This window comes from Nerophis lumbriciformis, linkage group LG25 (assembly GCF_033978685.3).
Source record: "Nerophis lumbriciformis linkage group LG25, RoL_Nlum_v2.1, whole genome shotgun sequence".
NCBI lineage: Eukaryota > Metazoa > Chordata > Actinopteri > Syngnathiformes > Syngnathidae > Nerophis > Nerophis lumbriciformis.
Window position 1 is genome coordinate 38209028 of NC_084572.2, and position 18028 is coordinate 38227055.

At 39.4% G+C, this 18028-nt stretch overlaps 1 protein-coding gene across 5 annotated transcripts in view; it reads right to left on the reverse strand.

Annotated features, from left to right (window-relative positions):
* Positions 1–3870: 3870 nt before the first annotated feature.
* The window catches only part of pds5a (PDS5 cohesin associated factor A), a 113358-nt gene continuing 99200 nt past the window's right edge, over positions 3871–18028 (reverse strand). For all 5 annotated transcript variants that reach the window (XM_061984381.2, XM_061984383.1, XM_061984380.2 and 2 more), the window contains exons 25-33: positions 17295–17499; positions 17113–17227; positions 12249–12381; positions 12056–12175; positions 8680–8742; positions 8199–8350; positions 8027–8117; positions 7716–7963; positions 3871–4566 (exon numbers count right to left, since the gene is read on the reverse strand). In XM_061984381.2, coding sequence (XP_061840365.1) covers positions 4563–4566; positions 7716–7963; positions 8027–8117; positions 8199–8350; positions 8680–8742; positions 12056–12175; positions 12249–12381; positions 17113–17227; positions 17295–17499 — 1131 coding nt within the window. In that variant the 3' untranslated portion in view covers positions 3871–4562. The remainder of the gene's footprint in view (positions 4567–7715; positions 7964–8026; positions 8118–8198; positions 8351–8679; positions 8743–12055; positions 12176–12248; positions 12382–17112; positions 17228–17294; positions 17500–18028) is intronic.

Below are 18028 nucleotides of genomic sequence, written 5' to 3' on the forward strand. Positions count from 1 at the left end.
CAATGGGACATAAGGGCCCGCATGGCCCATTGCATAAGGACTCCCACAGGGAGTTCTTATGCAATGGGACATAAGGACCTATTGAATTTGTAAGGTTTTATTATTATTCTTCTTCCGCAGCTTTGCGCTGTACTTTGACCCTCTTAACATGCTTCAAAACTCACCAAATTTGACGCACACATAAAAAAACGCGAACAAAACTCTTTGGTAAAAAAAACCTAACCCCAAAACACAAAATTGCGCTCTAGCGCCCCCTAGAAAGAAAACTGCTTATAACTCCCAGTACGAATGTTGTAGAGACATGAAACAAAAACCTCTATGTAGGTCTTACTTAGACCTACTTTTCATTAATTAATTTCCTCGGGCAAAAATCAACAGGAAGTTAGCAATTCCCCCTTCAAGACAAAAATGTACTAAAAACAGTCACTTTTGCCTCTTTGAGCTGTAATTTGACCCCCTTAACATGCTTCAAAACTCACCAAACTTAATACACACATCAGGACTGGCAAAAATTGCCATCTAATAAAAAAACCTAACCCCAAATCTCAAAATTGCGCTCTAGCGCAATTTTTTAATAAAACGCAGAAAAAACTGCTCCTCGAAAGAAAAAAATGACAAAACTGCCTGTAACTCCCACTGGGTAGGTCGGAAAGACATGAAACAAAAACCTCTATGTAGGTCTCACTTAGACCTACATTTCATTCTTTGACATCCTTCAGCCAAAATCTACAGGAAGTTTGCAATTCCCTCTTCAATACAACATTTTTGTAAAAACCGGTCACCTGTCTTCAAACATTATCTCCTCTGTTTGTCGTTTTGGCTTCAAACACAGGAGAGAGATTAGACCCTTGTGATTAAAAGTTATCGAAATAGTTTAATACCGGCTCCGGTTTTGATTTTATGACCCTTCAAAGAGCCGCTGCGCTGATGCTGCTGTTTTTTCAAGAAGGCTGCACCAGCGTGCCCACACAATGCAGACAAGGTAGGTACACTACACAAAAGTATTGGGACAATTCGGACTAAAAGTAGACAAAAGTATTGGGACACTTATGACGAAAACTGAACAAAAGTATTGGGACACTTAGGACTAGCACCTGCCAAATACGCGGGCCCGACCAATGCTGCTTGCAGCTTTAATTTTTCTTGTTTTTTTTCTAAAGTGAATTTACACCCACCAATTATTTATATATATATATATATATATATATATATATATATATATAATCTGCCATGTTATAGTAACTGCCCAAGATCATTTTCAGTGCATTTCAGTGGTTTAATGGCAGTTTAACTAATTTACGCTTATCAAAGCTCAGAATGATTGTGTGAATGCTCCAAAACATTCACACGTTTTCTACACCAAAATGGATCTATTTTTTTTATTCTTCTTGTCCAGATTTTGGCGCGCTCTACCTTCTACATTTTTCATCCGATTCAAACCTTACCAACTTCAAACTGTTCAGCCTATTCAGGAATCGCGGGCATTCCCTTGACAAACTCCAAAAAATTCCCAGATTTCCAGGTTTTCTGGGACATTTTTCCCATTCAAAATGTATTGGCCATTTTTCTAACTTACACCATTTCCACATTTTTCAACCGATTCAAACCATTTCACCTTCAACACATTCCCCCATCCTGGACATTCAAACTATCACTTATTCAAGTTCAGAAAAATTCCAGGAATTCCCATTTTTTTCTGTTGACTACTCGTTCCACATTTTTCAACCCACTTCAACAGTTCCACTGTCAAAACATTCCCTAAATCAAGACAAAACTGGAAAAAATCCTAGTTTTCCCAAAATTCCGTAATACTATTTCTCAAATGAAAAAGTTACTTCAACATTTCTCGACCGATTTAAAAAATTCCAACACCAGCCATATCAACTCATTCCCAACATTCAAAAAATATTTCGCATTTTCCAAAAAATTCCCGCTTTTCCCTTTTAAACAGAATGGGACATTTTTCAAACTTCCACATTTTTTATCCAATTCAAACCGTTCCAACTCCAAAATATTCCGCCTGTTGAGGAATTGTGTGCTCTAAGTCAACAATTAGTCATCTTGCAGTTCAACTTCAGCATTGGAGCGTTCACACGCAAATCCTTCAGTACGGTAATTGCTTCATCTAGTTCGTCATGGTTTTCTGGCGCCATTTAGTGGTTAAGGGACACAATTACACCAAATGTTAGTTTTTCAATCAGCAAGAATTAAATTAATTTGGGTTTCATGGAAAGAGCATGGTCATATATCAGGATTACAGTCTGTTAAAAAATAGCAGTTATAGTGGGAGTCTTAGGGGTCTTGAGAAGGCATGTATATTATATTTGTATACCCTATTCTAACAATGTTGCAATCAAAAACAATGCAATTACACAATTAAAAAATTTTTTAAACAAAAAATGTAGCTTGCTAACCTTCTATTGTACTGGAGAGGAGGCTACGCTGGATTGTCAAACCTCGGATTCAGGAGGAGCAGTGTGGTTTTGGTCCTGGGATCTGAGCCGAGGATGTTGTGGCTTGTGCAGCCCTTCGAGATACTTGTGATTTAGGGCTATATAAATAAACTTTGATTGATTGACTGGTGGTGGAACTGTGGACCAGCTCTATACTCTTGGCAGGGTCCTTGAGGGTGCCTAACCAGTCTACATGTGTTTTGTGGACTTGGAGAAGGCATTCGAGCGTGTCCCCAGGTCCTGTGGGGAGTGCTTGGAGAGTATGGGGTATCGGACCCACTGATAGTGGTGGTCCGATGTATGATCAGTGTCAGCGCTTGGTCCGCATTGTAAGTCGGAACTGTGTCCAGTGAGGGTTGGAATCCGTCAGAGCTGCCCTTTGTCACCGATTCTGTTTACAACTTTAATGGACAGAATTTCTTGGCGCAGTCAGGGTATGGAGGGGATCCCGTTTGGTGGCTGCAGGATTAGGTCTCTGATTTTTGCAGATGATGTGGTCCTGATGGCTTCATCTGGCCAGGATCTTCAGCTCTCACTGGATCGGTTCGCATCAGAGTGTGAAGCGATTGGAATGAGAATCAGCACCTCCAAGACCGAGTCCATGGTTCTCGCCCGGGAAACGGGTATAGTGCCATGTCCCAAGTGGAGGAGTTCAAGTTACTCTTGAGTTTTGTTCACGAGTGAAGGAAGAGTGGATCGTTAGATCGACAGGCGGATCGGGGCGGCATCTGCAGTGATGCGGACCCGGTATCGATCCGTCGTGGTGAAGAACGAGCTGAGCCGAAAGGCAAAGCTCTCGACTTACCGGTTGATCTACGTTCCTGAGATCTTTGGGTTATGCCCGAAATAAGCAGCCAAAATGAGTTTTCTCCGTCGGGTGGCCAGGTTCTCCCTTAGAGATAGGCTGAGAAGCTCTGTCATCCGGGAGGAGCTCAGAATAAATATGGAGCCAGATGAGGTGGTTGACCAGATGCCTTCAGGGGAAGTGCTTAGGGCACATCCAACCGGACACTTCGGGGAGACCATGTCTCCCAACTGGTCTGGGAGCGCCGGGAGGAGCTGGACGAAGTGGCTAGGGAGAGAGAAGTCTGGGCTTCTCTGCTGAGGCTGTTGCCCCTGCGAACCTCGGATAAGCGGAAGAAGATACAGGTAGATGGATGAATAACCTTCAAACCAAACAATTGATACCACAGAAGTTAGACACAATGTGTTTTAGACCCTAGGGGTGCACAGTATTGACAATTGGCTGTTTAACCCCGCCCCCTTCAAAGACCTTTTGGTCAATACTTTCTCACCCATCTTGCATGTGTCATTTGCCAAAGTGTTGTGCTGAGCGACAAACAACATTGTGAGACATTTCAAGTCAGTCAAACTTTCTGTGGCCGTATCAAACCTTCGTGCATGAAAAATAACGGACAAAAGGTACAAACTACATTTAATTATAAAACAGGACAAAGACTGAAAAATACTTTCATGGTAGTATACCATTTATGCACTCCAGGGTGAAGTAAAATCACATACTTTTGACAGTAAAAACAAAAAGAATTCATATGAAAAAGGTGTTTTCCCTCCAGGCTCGGCGGAGGAGCAGGTCAGAATGCAAACTTGTCATTTGGTCCTTTAGAAAAAAGAAAGTTCAAGCCTAAAGCAACTAAGAAGACAGTGTTGTAACAAAGATGGTTGGCATGGGTTCATGCAGCCATTATTGTTTTGGATTAGTATTTACAAAGTGTGTGACCGAGCAGTGGGGAAAATATATGGAGATTATTGAGGAAGGAGTCGTACAGGAGGAGTTTTATCAGGGAATTTAATAAACAATAATCATACCAGATTAAAATTTTTGTAAAACGTCCATGACTTTTTTTCTTTTCTTAAAAATGTCTCCACAAAAGCAGCAGTATGCCAAAAAAAAACAAAAATAAACGGTCCGGGGGGATAAGACCTACATACAAGGAGCTTAAAATCATAACTACAGAGTGTTTACAAACCTTCTAGGATGTGGTGTGAAAGTAAAAGGTATGCAGGTATGATTTAAGAAAGGTCCGTAAGTGTCCAGGAGAAGAACATGGTTGAATTCTGGCCCTTTAACTACACTTGTGGCTCCACCCTTTACCTTGAACGTAACAGGGACGACATCAAAGTCAGTTGGTTTCATTTCCAAAAACTTTTCCACACAAACACGGATATTTTCAAAAAGGCACATTTTGTCCAACTACGACCTTTATCCACATGAGAACACTTTTACCAGCTGTCTTGTATATTTTGGCAAATCATAACGCTGAAATAGCAGCCATCTGGCAATGTGTTTTTGTGTAACTAGTGTTACACAAAAATGGACTGTTAATGCGGTAGTGACTGAGCTTTCAACCGGAAGTACAGGTGTCTTGTCTTCAAGCCGTCTAAAGCGTTTCTTCTCGTATAGATTCTTCATTCTGTAAGATTTACAATATAACTAAAACAATTCCTACTTACTAAACCGTCCCATGTGTGACGTCTGCAGGAGTGTTTTCATGCATATTTGTACGTGCTATTGTGATGTAATCAAGCTAGCGTTGTTAGCATTAGCTAATATGCTAACACATTTACAAGTGTTTGTCTTAGTATTAACTTACAATGGCATTCCTTTTGTTTTGTTTCAGTTTCGTAAATTCCCCAAAACGCCACCGTGGAGTTATTGAGTCTGTTTAGCTCAGGGGTGCTCACACTTTTTCTGCAGGCGAGCTACTTTTCAATTGATCAAGTCGTGGGGATCTACCTCATTCATATATATAATTTATATTTACTTATTTATGAAATATATGTTTTTGTTAACAAGTTAAAGGTGTTTAATGATAATGCAAGCATGTTTAACACATATAGTTAATATTGTTAATACATTAAAGGTGTTTAATGATAATACAAGTATGTTTAATACATATAGTTAATATTGTTAACAAGTTAAAGGTGTTTACAGATAATGCAAGCATGTTTAACACATATAGTCAATATTGTTAACAAGTTAAAGGTGGTTAAAAATAATACAAGCATGTTTAACACAAATAGTTAATATTGTTAACAACTTAAAGGTGGTTAAAGATAAAACAAGCATGTTTAACACATATAGTTAATATTGTTAACTTAAAGGTGGTTACAGATAATACAAGCATGTTTAACACATATAGTTAATATTGTTAACAAGTTAAAGGTGGTTAAAGATAATACAAGCATGTTTAACACATATAGATTCCTTTCTTTCATGAAGACAAGAATATAAGTTGGTGTATTACCTGATTGTGATGACTTGCATTGATTAGAATCAGACAGTGGTGATGATAACGTCCGCATTTTCGAATGGAGGAGAAAAAAAGTCCTCCTTTCTGTCCAATACCACATGAAAGTGGTTGGTTTTTGGCATCTTATTTGTCCAGCTTCCGTACTCCTTTGTATACACTTTACAAGAAATACATTGTCGGCAAACTCCGTAGCTTGCTAGCTTGTACACGCCAGCTTTCTGAGACTCTTATTTTGGTAGCGCAGGCAGGATGAAGCAGAGCTTTTATTGTGCAACTGTGCAGTCGGTCTTTGGAGTTTTGACGACAGGTACGGCGCCAGAGTCTGTTGAAATAAAGTGTTTCTCGCCTTCCAGTCGGTAATTTTAATGAGCTGGCAGCAGCCAGCGTCATCTCAGAAGACCCTCGGGTGCCGTGAATGTCAATCAAGTGACGAAAGTGACGTCATAGTGAAGATTTATGATCGCTCATTTTTAGGACTATTTTTTTAATGCCTGGCTGGTGATCGACTGACACACCCTCCGAGATCGACCGGTAGATCGCGATCGACGTAATGAGCACCCCTGGTTTAGCTGATTGGAGAGCTAGCTTCCAACAGCTAGTGGGTCCATGACCATGACTTCTGTTTCGTTTGCTCAGCCGTTTTACAGCAAAGTTACAGACACAGTTTAGTAGGTAAATAAACATTTACAGAAGAAATAACTTATTTCACAACGTATGTACCTGCGGCTTATAGTCCAGTGCGGCTAATATACGGAAAACAATTTTTTAATTCTAAGATGTTGTGGCTGCGGCTTACATACAGGTGCGGCCTATAGTCCGGAAAATACGGTACTTTGCAAGAATCTGTTTGAATCGAGAATTGATTCTGAATGGAATCGTCACCCCAAGAATCGGGATTGGATCGAATCGTTTCGGTGCCCAAAGATTCACACCCCCAGTGTTTTATAATCTCACAAAAACGTCACAATCCGGGAGATTTTTAACTGAATCGGGATGTTTGAAGGGGAACTGCATTTTTTGGGGAATTTTACCTACTGTTCACAATTCTTATGAAAGACATAACTGATGTTTTTTTTTTTTTAATGCTTTCTAACTCGCAAATAAACGTAAATAAAAGTCTGCTTACAGCGGAGCCAATGGGAGGTCCTCTATTCCAGTGGTTCTCAACCTTTTTTCAGTGATGTACCCCCTGTGAACATGTTTTTTAATTCAAGTACCCCCTAATCAGAGCAAAGCATTTTTGGTTGAGATAAAGAAGTAAAATACAGCACTATGTCATCAGTTTCTGATTTATTATATAATTGTATAAGTGCAAAATATTGCTCATTTGTTGTGGTCTTTCTTGAACTATTTGGAAAAAAAGATATAAAAATAACTAAAAACTTGTTGAAAAATAAACAAGTGATTCAATTATAAATAAAGATTTCTACACATAGAAGTAATCATCAACTTAAAGTGCCCTCTTTGGGGATTGTAATAGAGATCCATCTGGATTCATGAACTTAATTCTAAACATTTCTTCACAAAAAAATAAATCTAACATCAATATTTATGGAACATGTCCACAAAAAATCTAGCTGTCAACACTAAATATTGCATTGTTGCATTTCTTTTCACTATTCTTTTTGACAGACATTTAAAAAAAATCTCACGTACCCCTTGGCATACCTTCAAGTACCCCCAGGGGTACGCATACCCCCATTTGAGAACCACTGCTCTATTCCATCCATAAAATCCAATAATTAACCATCCAAAAAGCGCCAACAATACTCCATTTACATTTGGTATCTCACTGCATTTATTTATTAATTAAAGAATGCATTAAAAAAAAAAATACATCCGTCGTCATGTCTTTCATAATGATTTTGACTGATAGGCAAAATTCCCCAAAAAGTGCAGTTCCCCTTTAAGGACAGAAAGCATTGTTTGCAAGTGGAAAATGAAAATATCCGTGTTGGTGTGGACATTGCCTTAGCATTTGGAGACTTACCTCTGCACGTCAATCTGTTGATTTGTCCCCTCATCATTCTGCTGCTTTGACACCTTGGCCGACTCCGTGGATGGGGTGGAGTTGGCGTCCGCCGCTCTCTTCCGACCTCGTCCGGCGCCTGTGCTCGCCGTGTCTTTGCTCGCCGCCGCAGGAGGGGCAGCCGCCGTCGTTTTGGGTGGCCGACCACGCCGTTTAACGGGCGGCGTTTCCTTCCCGGCGTTGGGGGTGACGTTCTTACTAGGCTCCTTCTGGCAGGGGGAACATATCTATGATACCTGTTGATCTTAATGAGAAGCTCCAGTTCAGCTTACCTCCACCTTGCCTTCCTCATTCTTGATTAACGGGTTCTCGTTGTTTTCTTGCGTTCGGCTCTCGGCCGGTTCTGTGGCTGTGATGCTCTTGCTGGGAGTTAAAAAAAACACAAAGACAATAATTTTTACTGCCAGTGTGCTTTTTTGTGTTGGAGGTACTTTGAGAGCATACGTGTTCTTGTTGACGATGACGGGGGATGAGCTTAGTGGTGAGGAGTTGGTGGTGCTGGTATTACTGCTGGTAACTACTGGGGTCTTGAAGATCTTTCTGCCTGGTACGGTCAGGGCTTTGTTGACCGTCGCCAACACTGCAGTCGGTTTAGGCTGCAGAACACAAAGTCGCCACTTCAGCGTACATCACTCCACCTCATGGGATTCACTTTTTCTTGGGTCTTTTAGTGACACTTGTTAGTTACATGACATTATATATATCAATGTACATGTCATTGGTGGTAAACTTCCTTTTACCGTAAGTTCTACTTGAAGATGATGTGTAAAACATCATCTATGCAACATTTTGACCAAGGAACCACCATCACATGTTATGTAGACCTAAAGGAAGTCTTTTACATTTAGAAAAAAGAATCATAGTATGACCCCTTTAATGCGCCTTATGGTCCGGAAAATACGGTATCTTCCAAAATGTGTTTTACCTTTCCTGTGAGTAACATTTGTCGCATGTCTGCTGCCAGATAGTCCTTGTCATTTTGGAAGTCCTGATGATAAAAGAAGAAGAGTGTAAGTCAAAGTAAGAAATGATAAGTGTGGTATGAAAGCAACATAGGTAAAATATGCTGTGTGATTATGTTAGCTGGGACACTATTGCATCTTCAAGGGGAACTGGACTTGTTTGAGGTGTTTAGCCCAGCGTTTCTCAAAGTGTGAGGCGCGCCCCACTGGTGGGGAATAGAGACATGACAGGTGGGGCGCGAGGGACGGGAGGAAATTTCACTTTAAATTTATTTATTTATTATTATATTCTTAGATTATTTTTTTTACTATGCTTTCATTTTCTATACACACTGTAAATCACTTTGTGATTCTGTCTGTGAAATCCACTATATAAATAAATGGAAATTACCGGTACTTATTTTTACTGTAGGCTTTATATTTCTCGGTACGAGCGAAAGTTTGACAGACATAGCAACAGTAACTAATGGGGGCGGGGCTAAGCGGAACAAACTTTCGCGCGGATGGGTAGCAGCCTAATGTGTGAACCACAATTACACAAATATATACATTTGTGACTCGAACCTCAAAGGTCATCGAGCCAGAGCCAGCGCCTGCAGAGAAACATAAATGTGACGGGCACACACTGTGTCATTCACCAGGAAACACTTGCGTCAAGGCAGCTCAGCCCCGAACTCAATGAGGTTTTAACAGATGTTGTGAGCGCGGTAAATTTGATCAAAACACGACCACTGAAAGTGCGACTGTTCTCTGCACTGTGTGAGGAAATGGGAGCTGATCATACAGCCGTGCTGTTTCACAGTGAAGCAAGGTGGCTCTCCCGGGGAAAAGTGCTGTCACTTTGCCCTGTCTTGCCAAATGCATAGCTCCTCCTTTTTTTTTTGCAAAGATTGCAAAGTGGCACTTTTATTGTATTTATTATTGAACTTGATGCAAGTTATTTGATTTATTATTGAACTTGATGCAAGTTATAAGACTTTTTTTGATTTATTATTGAACTTGATGCAAGTTATAACACTTTTGTTTTATTTATTATTGAACTTGATGCAAGTTATTTGATTTATTATTGAACTTGATGCAAGTTATAACACTTTTATTTGATTTATTATTGAACTTGATGCAAGTTATAACACTTTTTGATTTATTATTGAACTTGATGCAAGTTATTTGATTTATTATTGAACTTGATGCAAGTTATAACACTTTTTTTGATTTATTATTGAACTTGATGCAAGTTATAACACTTTTTTTGATTTATTATTGAACTTGATGCAAGTTATAACACTTTTTTTTTTTTTATTGAACTTGATGCAAGTGTAACCCATATTTAAATATGGGTTACACAAGTTATAACACTTTTATTTGATTTATTATTGAACTTGATGCAAGTTATAACACTTTTTTTGATTTATTATTGAACGTGATGCAAGTTATAACACTTTTTTGATTTATTATTGAACTTGATGCAAGTTATAACACTTTTGTTTTATTTATTATTGAACTTGATGGAAGTTGTACCACAGCTGCACAGTTATTTTATTTATTATTGAACTTGATGTTATTTTATGTTATTGAGTTTGAATGTATACAACTTGATGTTCAATAAATTTGAAAATGTTAAAGCTTGGCATTAGCGCTCTGTTGGGGCGATGGGGGCAGGTGGGGCTTGAAAACTCCCCCTTGTCCAAAGTGGGGGATGACAAAAAAAGTTTGAGAACCACTGGTTTAGCCTATCGTTCGCAATCGTTATGTAAGACAACAAAACACATGTATTTTTTTTAATGCATTCCAACTCGTGAATCAAAGTCCGCTTACAATAGAGTCACTCTTATTCGCCCATAAAGTCCCCTAAAAAACATGCAACAATTATTAACCAAGTATTTGTGATATTGTAACTAGAAGCACTGACGCAGACTAACTAACTATTTTTAGCGGCGCTAACTAGCTTGTGTCGGCTGCTCCCTTGCATCGGCGCTTGTGAAAGTTGATCCTATATCATAAATAATGCCTCTCACCTGGATAGTAGACGGATGAGGACAAATTGGTCAACTTTGGCATCCAATTTAGACCCGGATATGGCGAAAAAAACAAGAAAAGACGCTTGGTTCCACCCCCCTATTTTGTTGGTTAGGATCATGAGTCATATATGAACATCCCATCAGTCGGCATCCTAATGACAGCAGACATTGTCCAGTAGTAATCAGTAATGTTGAAGGAAAAAGCAAACGTGATGCGTTTTTTTAATTATGCTTAAAATGAGCAAAATAGGTAAATACTAGAGATGTCCAATAATATCGGACTGCTGATATTATCGGCCGATAGATGCTTTAAAATGTAATATCGGAAATTATCGGTATCGGTTTCAAAATGTAAAATTTATAACTTTTTAAAAGGCCGCTGTGTACACGGACGTAGGGAGCAGTACAGAGTGCCAATAAACCTTAAAGGCACTGCCTTTGCGTGCCGGCCCAATCACATAATATCTACGGCTTTTCACACACACAAGTGAATGCCACTCATACTTGGTCAACAGCCATACAGGTCACATTGAGGGTGGCCGTATAAACAAGTTTGTTACAAATATGCACCACACTGTGAACCCACACCAAACAAGAATGACAAACACATTTCGGGAGAACATCCGCACCGTAACACAACATAAACACAACAGAACAAATACCCAGAACCCCTTGCAGCACTAACTCTTCCGGGACGCTACAATATACACCCCCGCCCCCCAACCCCGCCCACCTCAACCTCCTCATGCTCAAGTCCCAAATTCCAGGCTGCTGTTTTGAGGCATGTAAAAAAAAAAAAGCACTTTGTGACTTCAATAATAAATATGGCAGTGCCATGTTGGCATTTTTATTCCATAACTTGAGTTGATTTATTTTGGAAAACCTTGTTACATTGTTTAATGCATCCAGCGGGGCATCACAACAAAATTAGGCATAATGTGTTAATTCCACGACTGTATATATCGGTATCGGTTGATATCCACTAAGAGTGGAACAATATCGGAATATCGGATATCGGCAAAAAAGCCATTATCGGACATTTCTAGTAAATACTACATGTTATTATGAATGTTACTACATTTATACTTACAGAATGTATATAAAACCTTAATGGAGGGGTTTGGATATTTTTTAAACGCTTTATATGCAGAATAGAGCGACTTCCAAAGGCTCCATTCTAACCAGACTTTTGCTGACATTTAATTATGAATTAGAATGCATAAAAAAATTAAACATATGTATTCTTGTCCTACATACTAATTGTGAATGAGGCAAAGTTCCACAAATAGTGCAGTTCCCCTTTAATGTAAAGCTTTATCACCTTCTCGGGCGCCAAGTAGAACTTGTCGGGTAGTACGGGGTCGTTTGGACAGTCCAGGTGACACGCGGTGCTCTTGTTGACGATGACGAAGAGAGCAACATCACAGAGGATATATAGCTTCTGCAAACACATCACACAATATCACAATAGTCTCTTCAGATTCACTGGGTCATTTTCTTCTTATTGCTTGTACCTCGTTGGCTTTGATGTCATCAGGACACTGTGCATCTTTGGTCTGTTTGATTTTCTCCACCATTTTCCTCAGAAAACCGTGACTATTATTCTCGTTCTTGGTCATCAACACCTCCAGCATGAACCATAGACACCTGAGTACAAAAACAACATGGTTGCAGTCGCTCGTACACAATCACAAAAAAATGAAATAGTAGTGTCAACCGTGTTAATGCCAATTACCGTTAATTCCAGACTATAAGTCGCCGCTTTTTTTCTACGCTTTGATCCCTGCGGCTAATTTATGGCTTTTTTTTCCCGCTGACGGCCATATTGCTAATATTTGAAAAATAAAAAACACTGAAAAGTGGGGATGACGCCATCTTTTGGGCAAGTTTGCTCACTGCAGGTGCTGCAGTGCTCTTCTGTTTAGAGCTTTGAACCGCATGGACAACATAGAAGACGGAAGGGCACTTGTACCTTTTTGTAAGTCATCCATAGCGTTTCTACTCTTACAGAGTCTTCATTCATCACTCCAAGCAATGTTTGTAAGTTTTACAATATAACTAAAACAATTCTTACTTACTGAACCGTCCCATGTGTGATGTCTGCAGGAGTGTTTGCATGCATATGTCATACTTGTCAACCTTGAGAACTCCGATTTCGGGAGGTGGGGGGTAGGGGCGTGGTCGGGGGTGGGGCGGGGCGTGGTTAAGAGGGGAGGAGTATATTGACAGCTAGAATTCACCAAGTCAAGTATTTCATTCATACATATATGTATATATATATATATATACACCGGTATATATATATACATATATATATATATATATATATATATGTCTTAATAAGGTTATCCAAAAAATAGTGCTCGATACCGTAGTAGAGCGCAATATATGTATGTGTGGAATCAATAAAAGGCTATCGATGCTGTCATCTAGCAAAGCTGAATTTGACCAAGCAACCCCACCGTACCAAAAAGCCCTTGATGAAAGCGGATACAATTTCACCCTCACCTATGAACCCACGCCAGGAAACCAGCCAAAAAAGAACAGAAAACAGAACGACATCATCTGGTACAACCCCCCATACAGCAAAAACGTCTCAACGAACATTGGACACAAATTCCTCAATCTGATTGACAAACACTTTCCCAAAGACAACACCCTAAGAAAAGTATTCAACAAGAACAACATTAAATTGAGCTACAGCTGCATGAACAATATACGACAAATCATCTCAAACCACAACAAAACAATTGCAAATGAGCCGTCGGCCCTCAGACAGAGCGACTCCAAAACCAACAAAGGATGTAATTGTCGAAAGAAACCTGATTGCCCTCTCAACGGGGGATGCTTACAAACATCAGTTGTCTACCAATCTAAGGTAATATGCAAGGACATTAACACATCCGACACATATGTAGGATTAACCGAGGGAGAATTCAAAACCAGATGGAACAATCACAAGGCTTCTTTCAGGAACAAAAACCTGCGAAATACCACAGAACTCAGCAAACACATTTGGGACCTCAAAGACAATAATGTTGAATATTCAATAACATGGCAAATTCTTGCATCCAGCACACCTTACAATAGTGGTAATAAAAGATGCAACCTATGCTTGAAAGAGAAACTGTTTATTATTTACCGTCCAGACCTGTCATCCCTCAACAAGCGCAGCGAAATTGTAACAACATGCCGCCATAGACGGAAACACCTCCTAGGTAACACATGAGCCAATCACCACGCCCCTAGGCCAGCCTGTACCCACCCACTCTGTGCCCTATATAAACCATGGTATGCGAATGCTCCCATTAAAATCTCCTGACGATTGAGGGTACCCCCCCTCATGAAACAGGCCTGTAGAGATGAAATAGTCTTGTGATTTTTTTTCCCCACACATACATATATATATATATATATATATATATATATATATATATATATATATATATATACATATATGTGTATATATATATATATATATATATATATATACACACACACACACACACACACACACACACACACACACATATATATATATACATATATATATATACATTCTGAAAATATGCAAACAAAACTGTGTTTAGATAATTGATACTTCAAACTTGCATAAATAAATATTAAGGAATATAACATAACTTGGCTTCTGAGAGTTTCAAAATGTAATGAATAAAATGCTAAAGTTGTTGATAAACAAGCAATTATTTTAATAATTAAATATGGTCATTTTAAATGAATTATTATGATAATTTAAAATAAATTATTTCAAATATGTTTATTTTAATGTATAATTCTATGGCTGGATGTAATAAGGAGTCACGAAAAAATACAAATAAAAATACAAATAATTTTGATGTTTTTAGCAAAATATAGTAAAAATGTATTTAGTTTTTTTTTTTTTAAATTAATAAATATATTTATTTTTAGGTAAGATAAACATAATAATACAATTTATCTCTAGTCGGGATGATTTAGTTCTTGTCACCCTGTTGTCCTCCCGTCATGAAAAAAGGCTGTCCTCACTCAGGTCCGCATGGAGCTGGAGGGGGCGTGGCTTACAGGTCCGGCTGAAAATCGGGAGAATATTTGTCCCGGGAGATTTTCGGGAGAGGCGCTGAATTTCGGGAGTCTCCCGGAAAATTCGGGAGGGTTGGCAAGTATGGCATATGTGTATGCGCTATCGTAATGTCATCAAGCTAGTGTGGTTAGCATTAGTTAATATCCTAACATGTTTACGAGCGTCTGTGTTAGTACTATTACCTTACAACAGCATTCTTTTTGTATTGTTTCAGTTTCGTAAATTCACCAAAATGCCACCGTGGAGTTGGTTTAGCTGATTGGAGAGCTAGCTTCCGCAGCTAGTGCATGACGATGACTTGTTTTGTTCGATCAGCCGTTTAACTGCCGTGTTATAGACACTGTTAGGAAACAATTAATGTATGCTATTCAATAAACATTTCTAAAATTGTCTTCCTTTTACAACGTATATATCTGCGGCTTATAGTCCGGTGCAGCTAATATATGGAACACTATTTAAATTAAAGTTCATATCCAGGTGCGCTTTAAAGTCCGGAAAATACGGTAAATAAAAAAAGACTGCATTTGTTGAAGTATGTTAAAAACAAGAGAATAGTCTAAAAAGTTACTTCTTTTGCTATAAAGTACAAACCCCGTTTCCATATGAGTTGGGAAATTGTGTTCGATGTAAATATAAAAGGAATACAATGATTTGCAAATCCTTTTCAACCCATATTCAATTGAATGCACTACAAAGACAACATATTTGATGTTCAAACTCATAAACTTAATTTTTTTTTTGCAAATAATAAACTTAGAATTTCATGGCTGCAACACGTGCCAAAGTAGTTGGGAAAGGGCATGTTCACCACTGTGTTACATGGCCTTTCCTTTTAACAACACTCAGTAAACGTTTGGGAACTGAGGAGACACATTTTTTAAGCTTCTCAGGTGGAATTCTTTCCCATTCTTGCTTGATGTACAGCTTAAGTTGTTCAACAGTCCGCGGGTCTCCCTTGTGGTATTTTAGGCTTCATAATGCGCCACACATTTTCAATGGGAAACAGGTCTGGACTACAGGCAGGCCAGTCTAGTACCCGCACTTTTTTACTATGAAGCCACGTTGATGCAACACGTGGCTTGGCATTGTCTTGCTGAAATAAGCAGGGGCGTTCATGGTAACGTTGCTTGGATGGCAACATGTTGCTCCAAAACCTGTATGTACGGTACCTTTCAGCATTAATGGCGCCTTCACAGATGCGTAAGTTACCCATGCCTTGGGCACTAATACACCCCCATACCATCACAGATGCTGGCTTTTCACACTTTGCACCTATAACAATCTGGATGGTTCTTTTCCTCTTTGGTCCGGGGGACACGATGTCCACAGTTTCCAAAAACAATTTGAAATGTGGACTCGTCAGACCACAGAACACTTTTCCACTTTGTATCAGTCCATCTTAGATGAGCTCAGGCAAAGCGAAGCCGACGGCGTTTCTGGGTGTTGTTGATAAACGGTTTTCGCCTTGCATAGGAGAGTTTTAACTCGCACTTACAGATGTAGCGACCAACTGTAGTTACTGACAGTGGGTTTCTGAAGTGTTCCTGGGCCCATGTGGTGATATCCTTTACACACCGATGTCGCTTGTTGATGCAGTACAGCCTGAGGGATCGAAGGTCACGGGCTTAGCTGCTTACGTGCAGTGATTTCTCCAGATTCTCTGCACCCTTTGATGATATTACAGACCATAGATGGTGAAATCCCTAAATTCTTTGCAATAGCTGCTTGAGAAAGGTTTTTCTTAAACTGTTCAACAATTTGCTCACGCATTTGTTGACAAAAGTGGTGACCCTCACCCCATCCTTGTTTGTGAATGACGGAGCATTTCATGGAATTTACTTTTATACCCAATCATGGCACCCACCTGTTCCCAATTAGCCTGCACACCTGTGGGATGTTCCAAATAAGTGTTTGCCACCTTTCCCAACTTCTTTGTCACGTGTTGCAGCCATGAAATTCTAAGTTAATTATTATTTGCAAAAAAAAAAAAATGTTTGAGTTTGAACATCAAATATGTTGTCTTTGTAGCATATTCAACTGAATATGGGTTGAAAATTATTTGCAAATCATTGTATTCCGTTTATATTTACATCTAACACAATTTCCCAACTCATATGGAAACGGGGTTTGTATATCTATGTTAATAATAATGTAATTCATTTAAATGAAAATACGAAAAGTTGAGAGCTTTTTACAGCATTTTTGTAGGTGAGTTTAAAAAAAGAGATTAATTAAAGATCCTAATTAATCCCTTTTTTTTTTATTGCTAAAAATACACATTACGGCTCGCCACTCACTCTTTGATGTCTTTGAGCATGTCGTATTCCTGCGGTTTTGTGAAGTCTGGGTCATGAGCCAGCAGGTGGACCATAAAAGGGACAACATACTCAGGAAGGAAGGACATCAGTTTGTCTGCAAGGAGAGGGACGCCACATTACTGACCCGAGTCATCCTTCATGCCACGTTGTGCCACCTTTACCCTGAGTGAGTGAGTTCTGCTTGATGTACTCTCTGCGCACTGAGATGTTCTTCAGCAGACACTGTCGGGCGTGGGCGCGGCGCTCCTTCACCGGGTCCTTGGCGCACAGGGCGAAGACGGACAGGTACTCCAGTGGCAACGTCAGTTTGACCAGAGCCAAGTGCAACTTCTGAGCAAAGATCTGACGCACCTGGTAGCACTCGTCCTGCACGGAGGAGAGAACTAGTTAACTCCGATCTTTTCATGCTCTCAGGTGTGAACTGACAACACAGTGGGTCTGGCTTAGTTTTTGCCTCATCCCTCACTTTAAGCGTGAGTGAATAATACATTACTGACCTGATAAAACCAAAGGGCAAAGAGATGATAGAGTCCTGTATCTCCTCCCTCGGGCAGGAGATACAGGACAATAAAATGCTGGACAAACAGATTTAAGAACACTTTTTACCCGAGAGCAATAGTGTCGCTGAACACAAGACAAGAATGACTGTGCGTGTGAGCTGTGTGCTTGCTATTTTTATGTATCTTTATCTATGTTTTTATGTGTTATTATGAATTTGCACTAAATTAGTTTTGCTTACAATTTCGTTGTACAATGTACAATGACAATAAAGAAATATCCTATTCTATTCTATTATTGTAGGAGAACATGGAACGTGTTGAATACTGTTCTCAACAAGGGACATAAGGCCCCTGTTGTTCCGGATACAGGGTCAAATAGGGCTGATCTTGCCAAT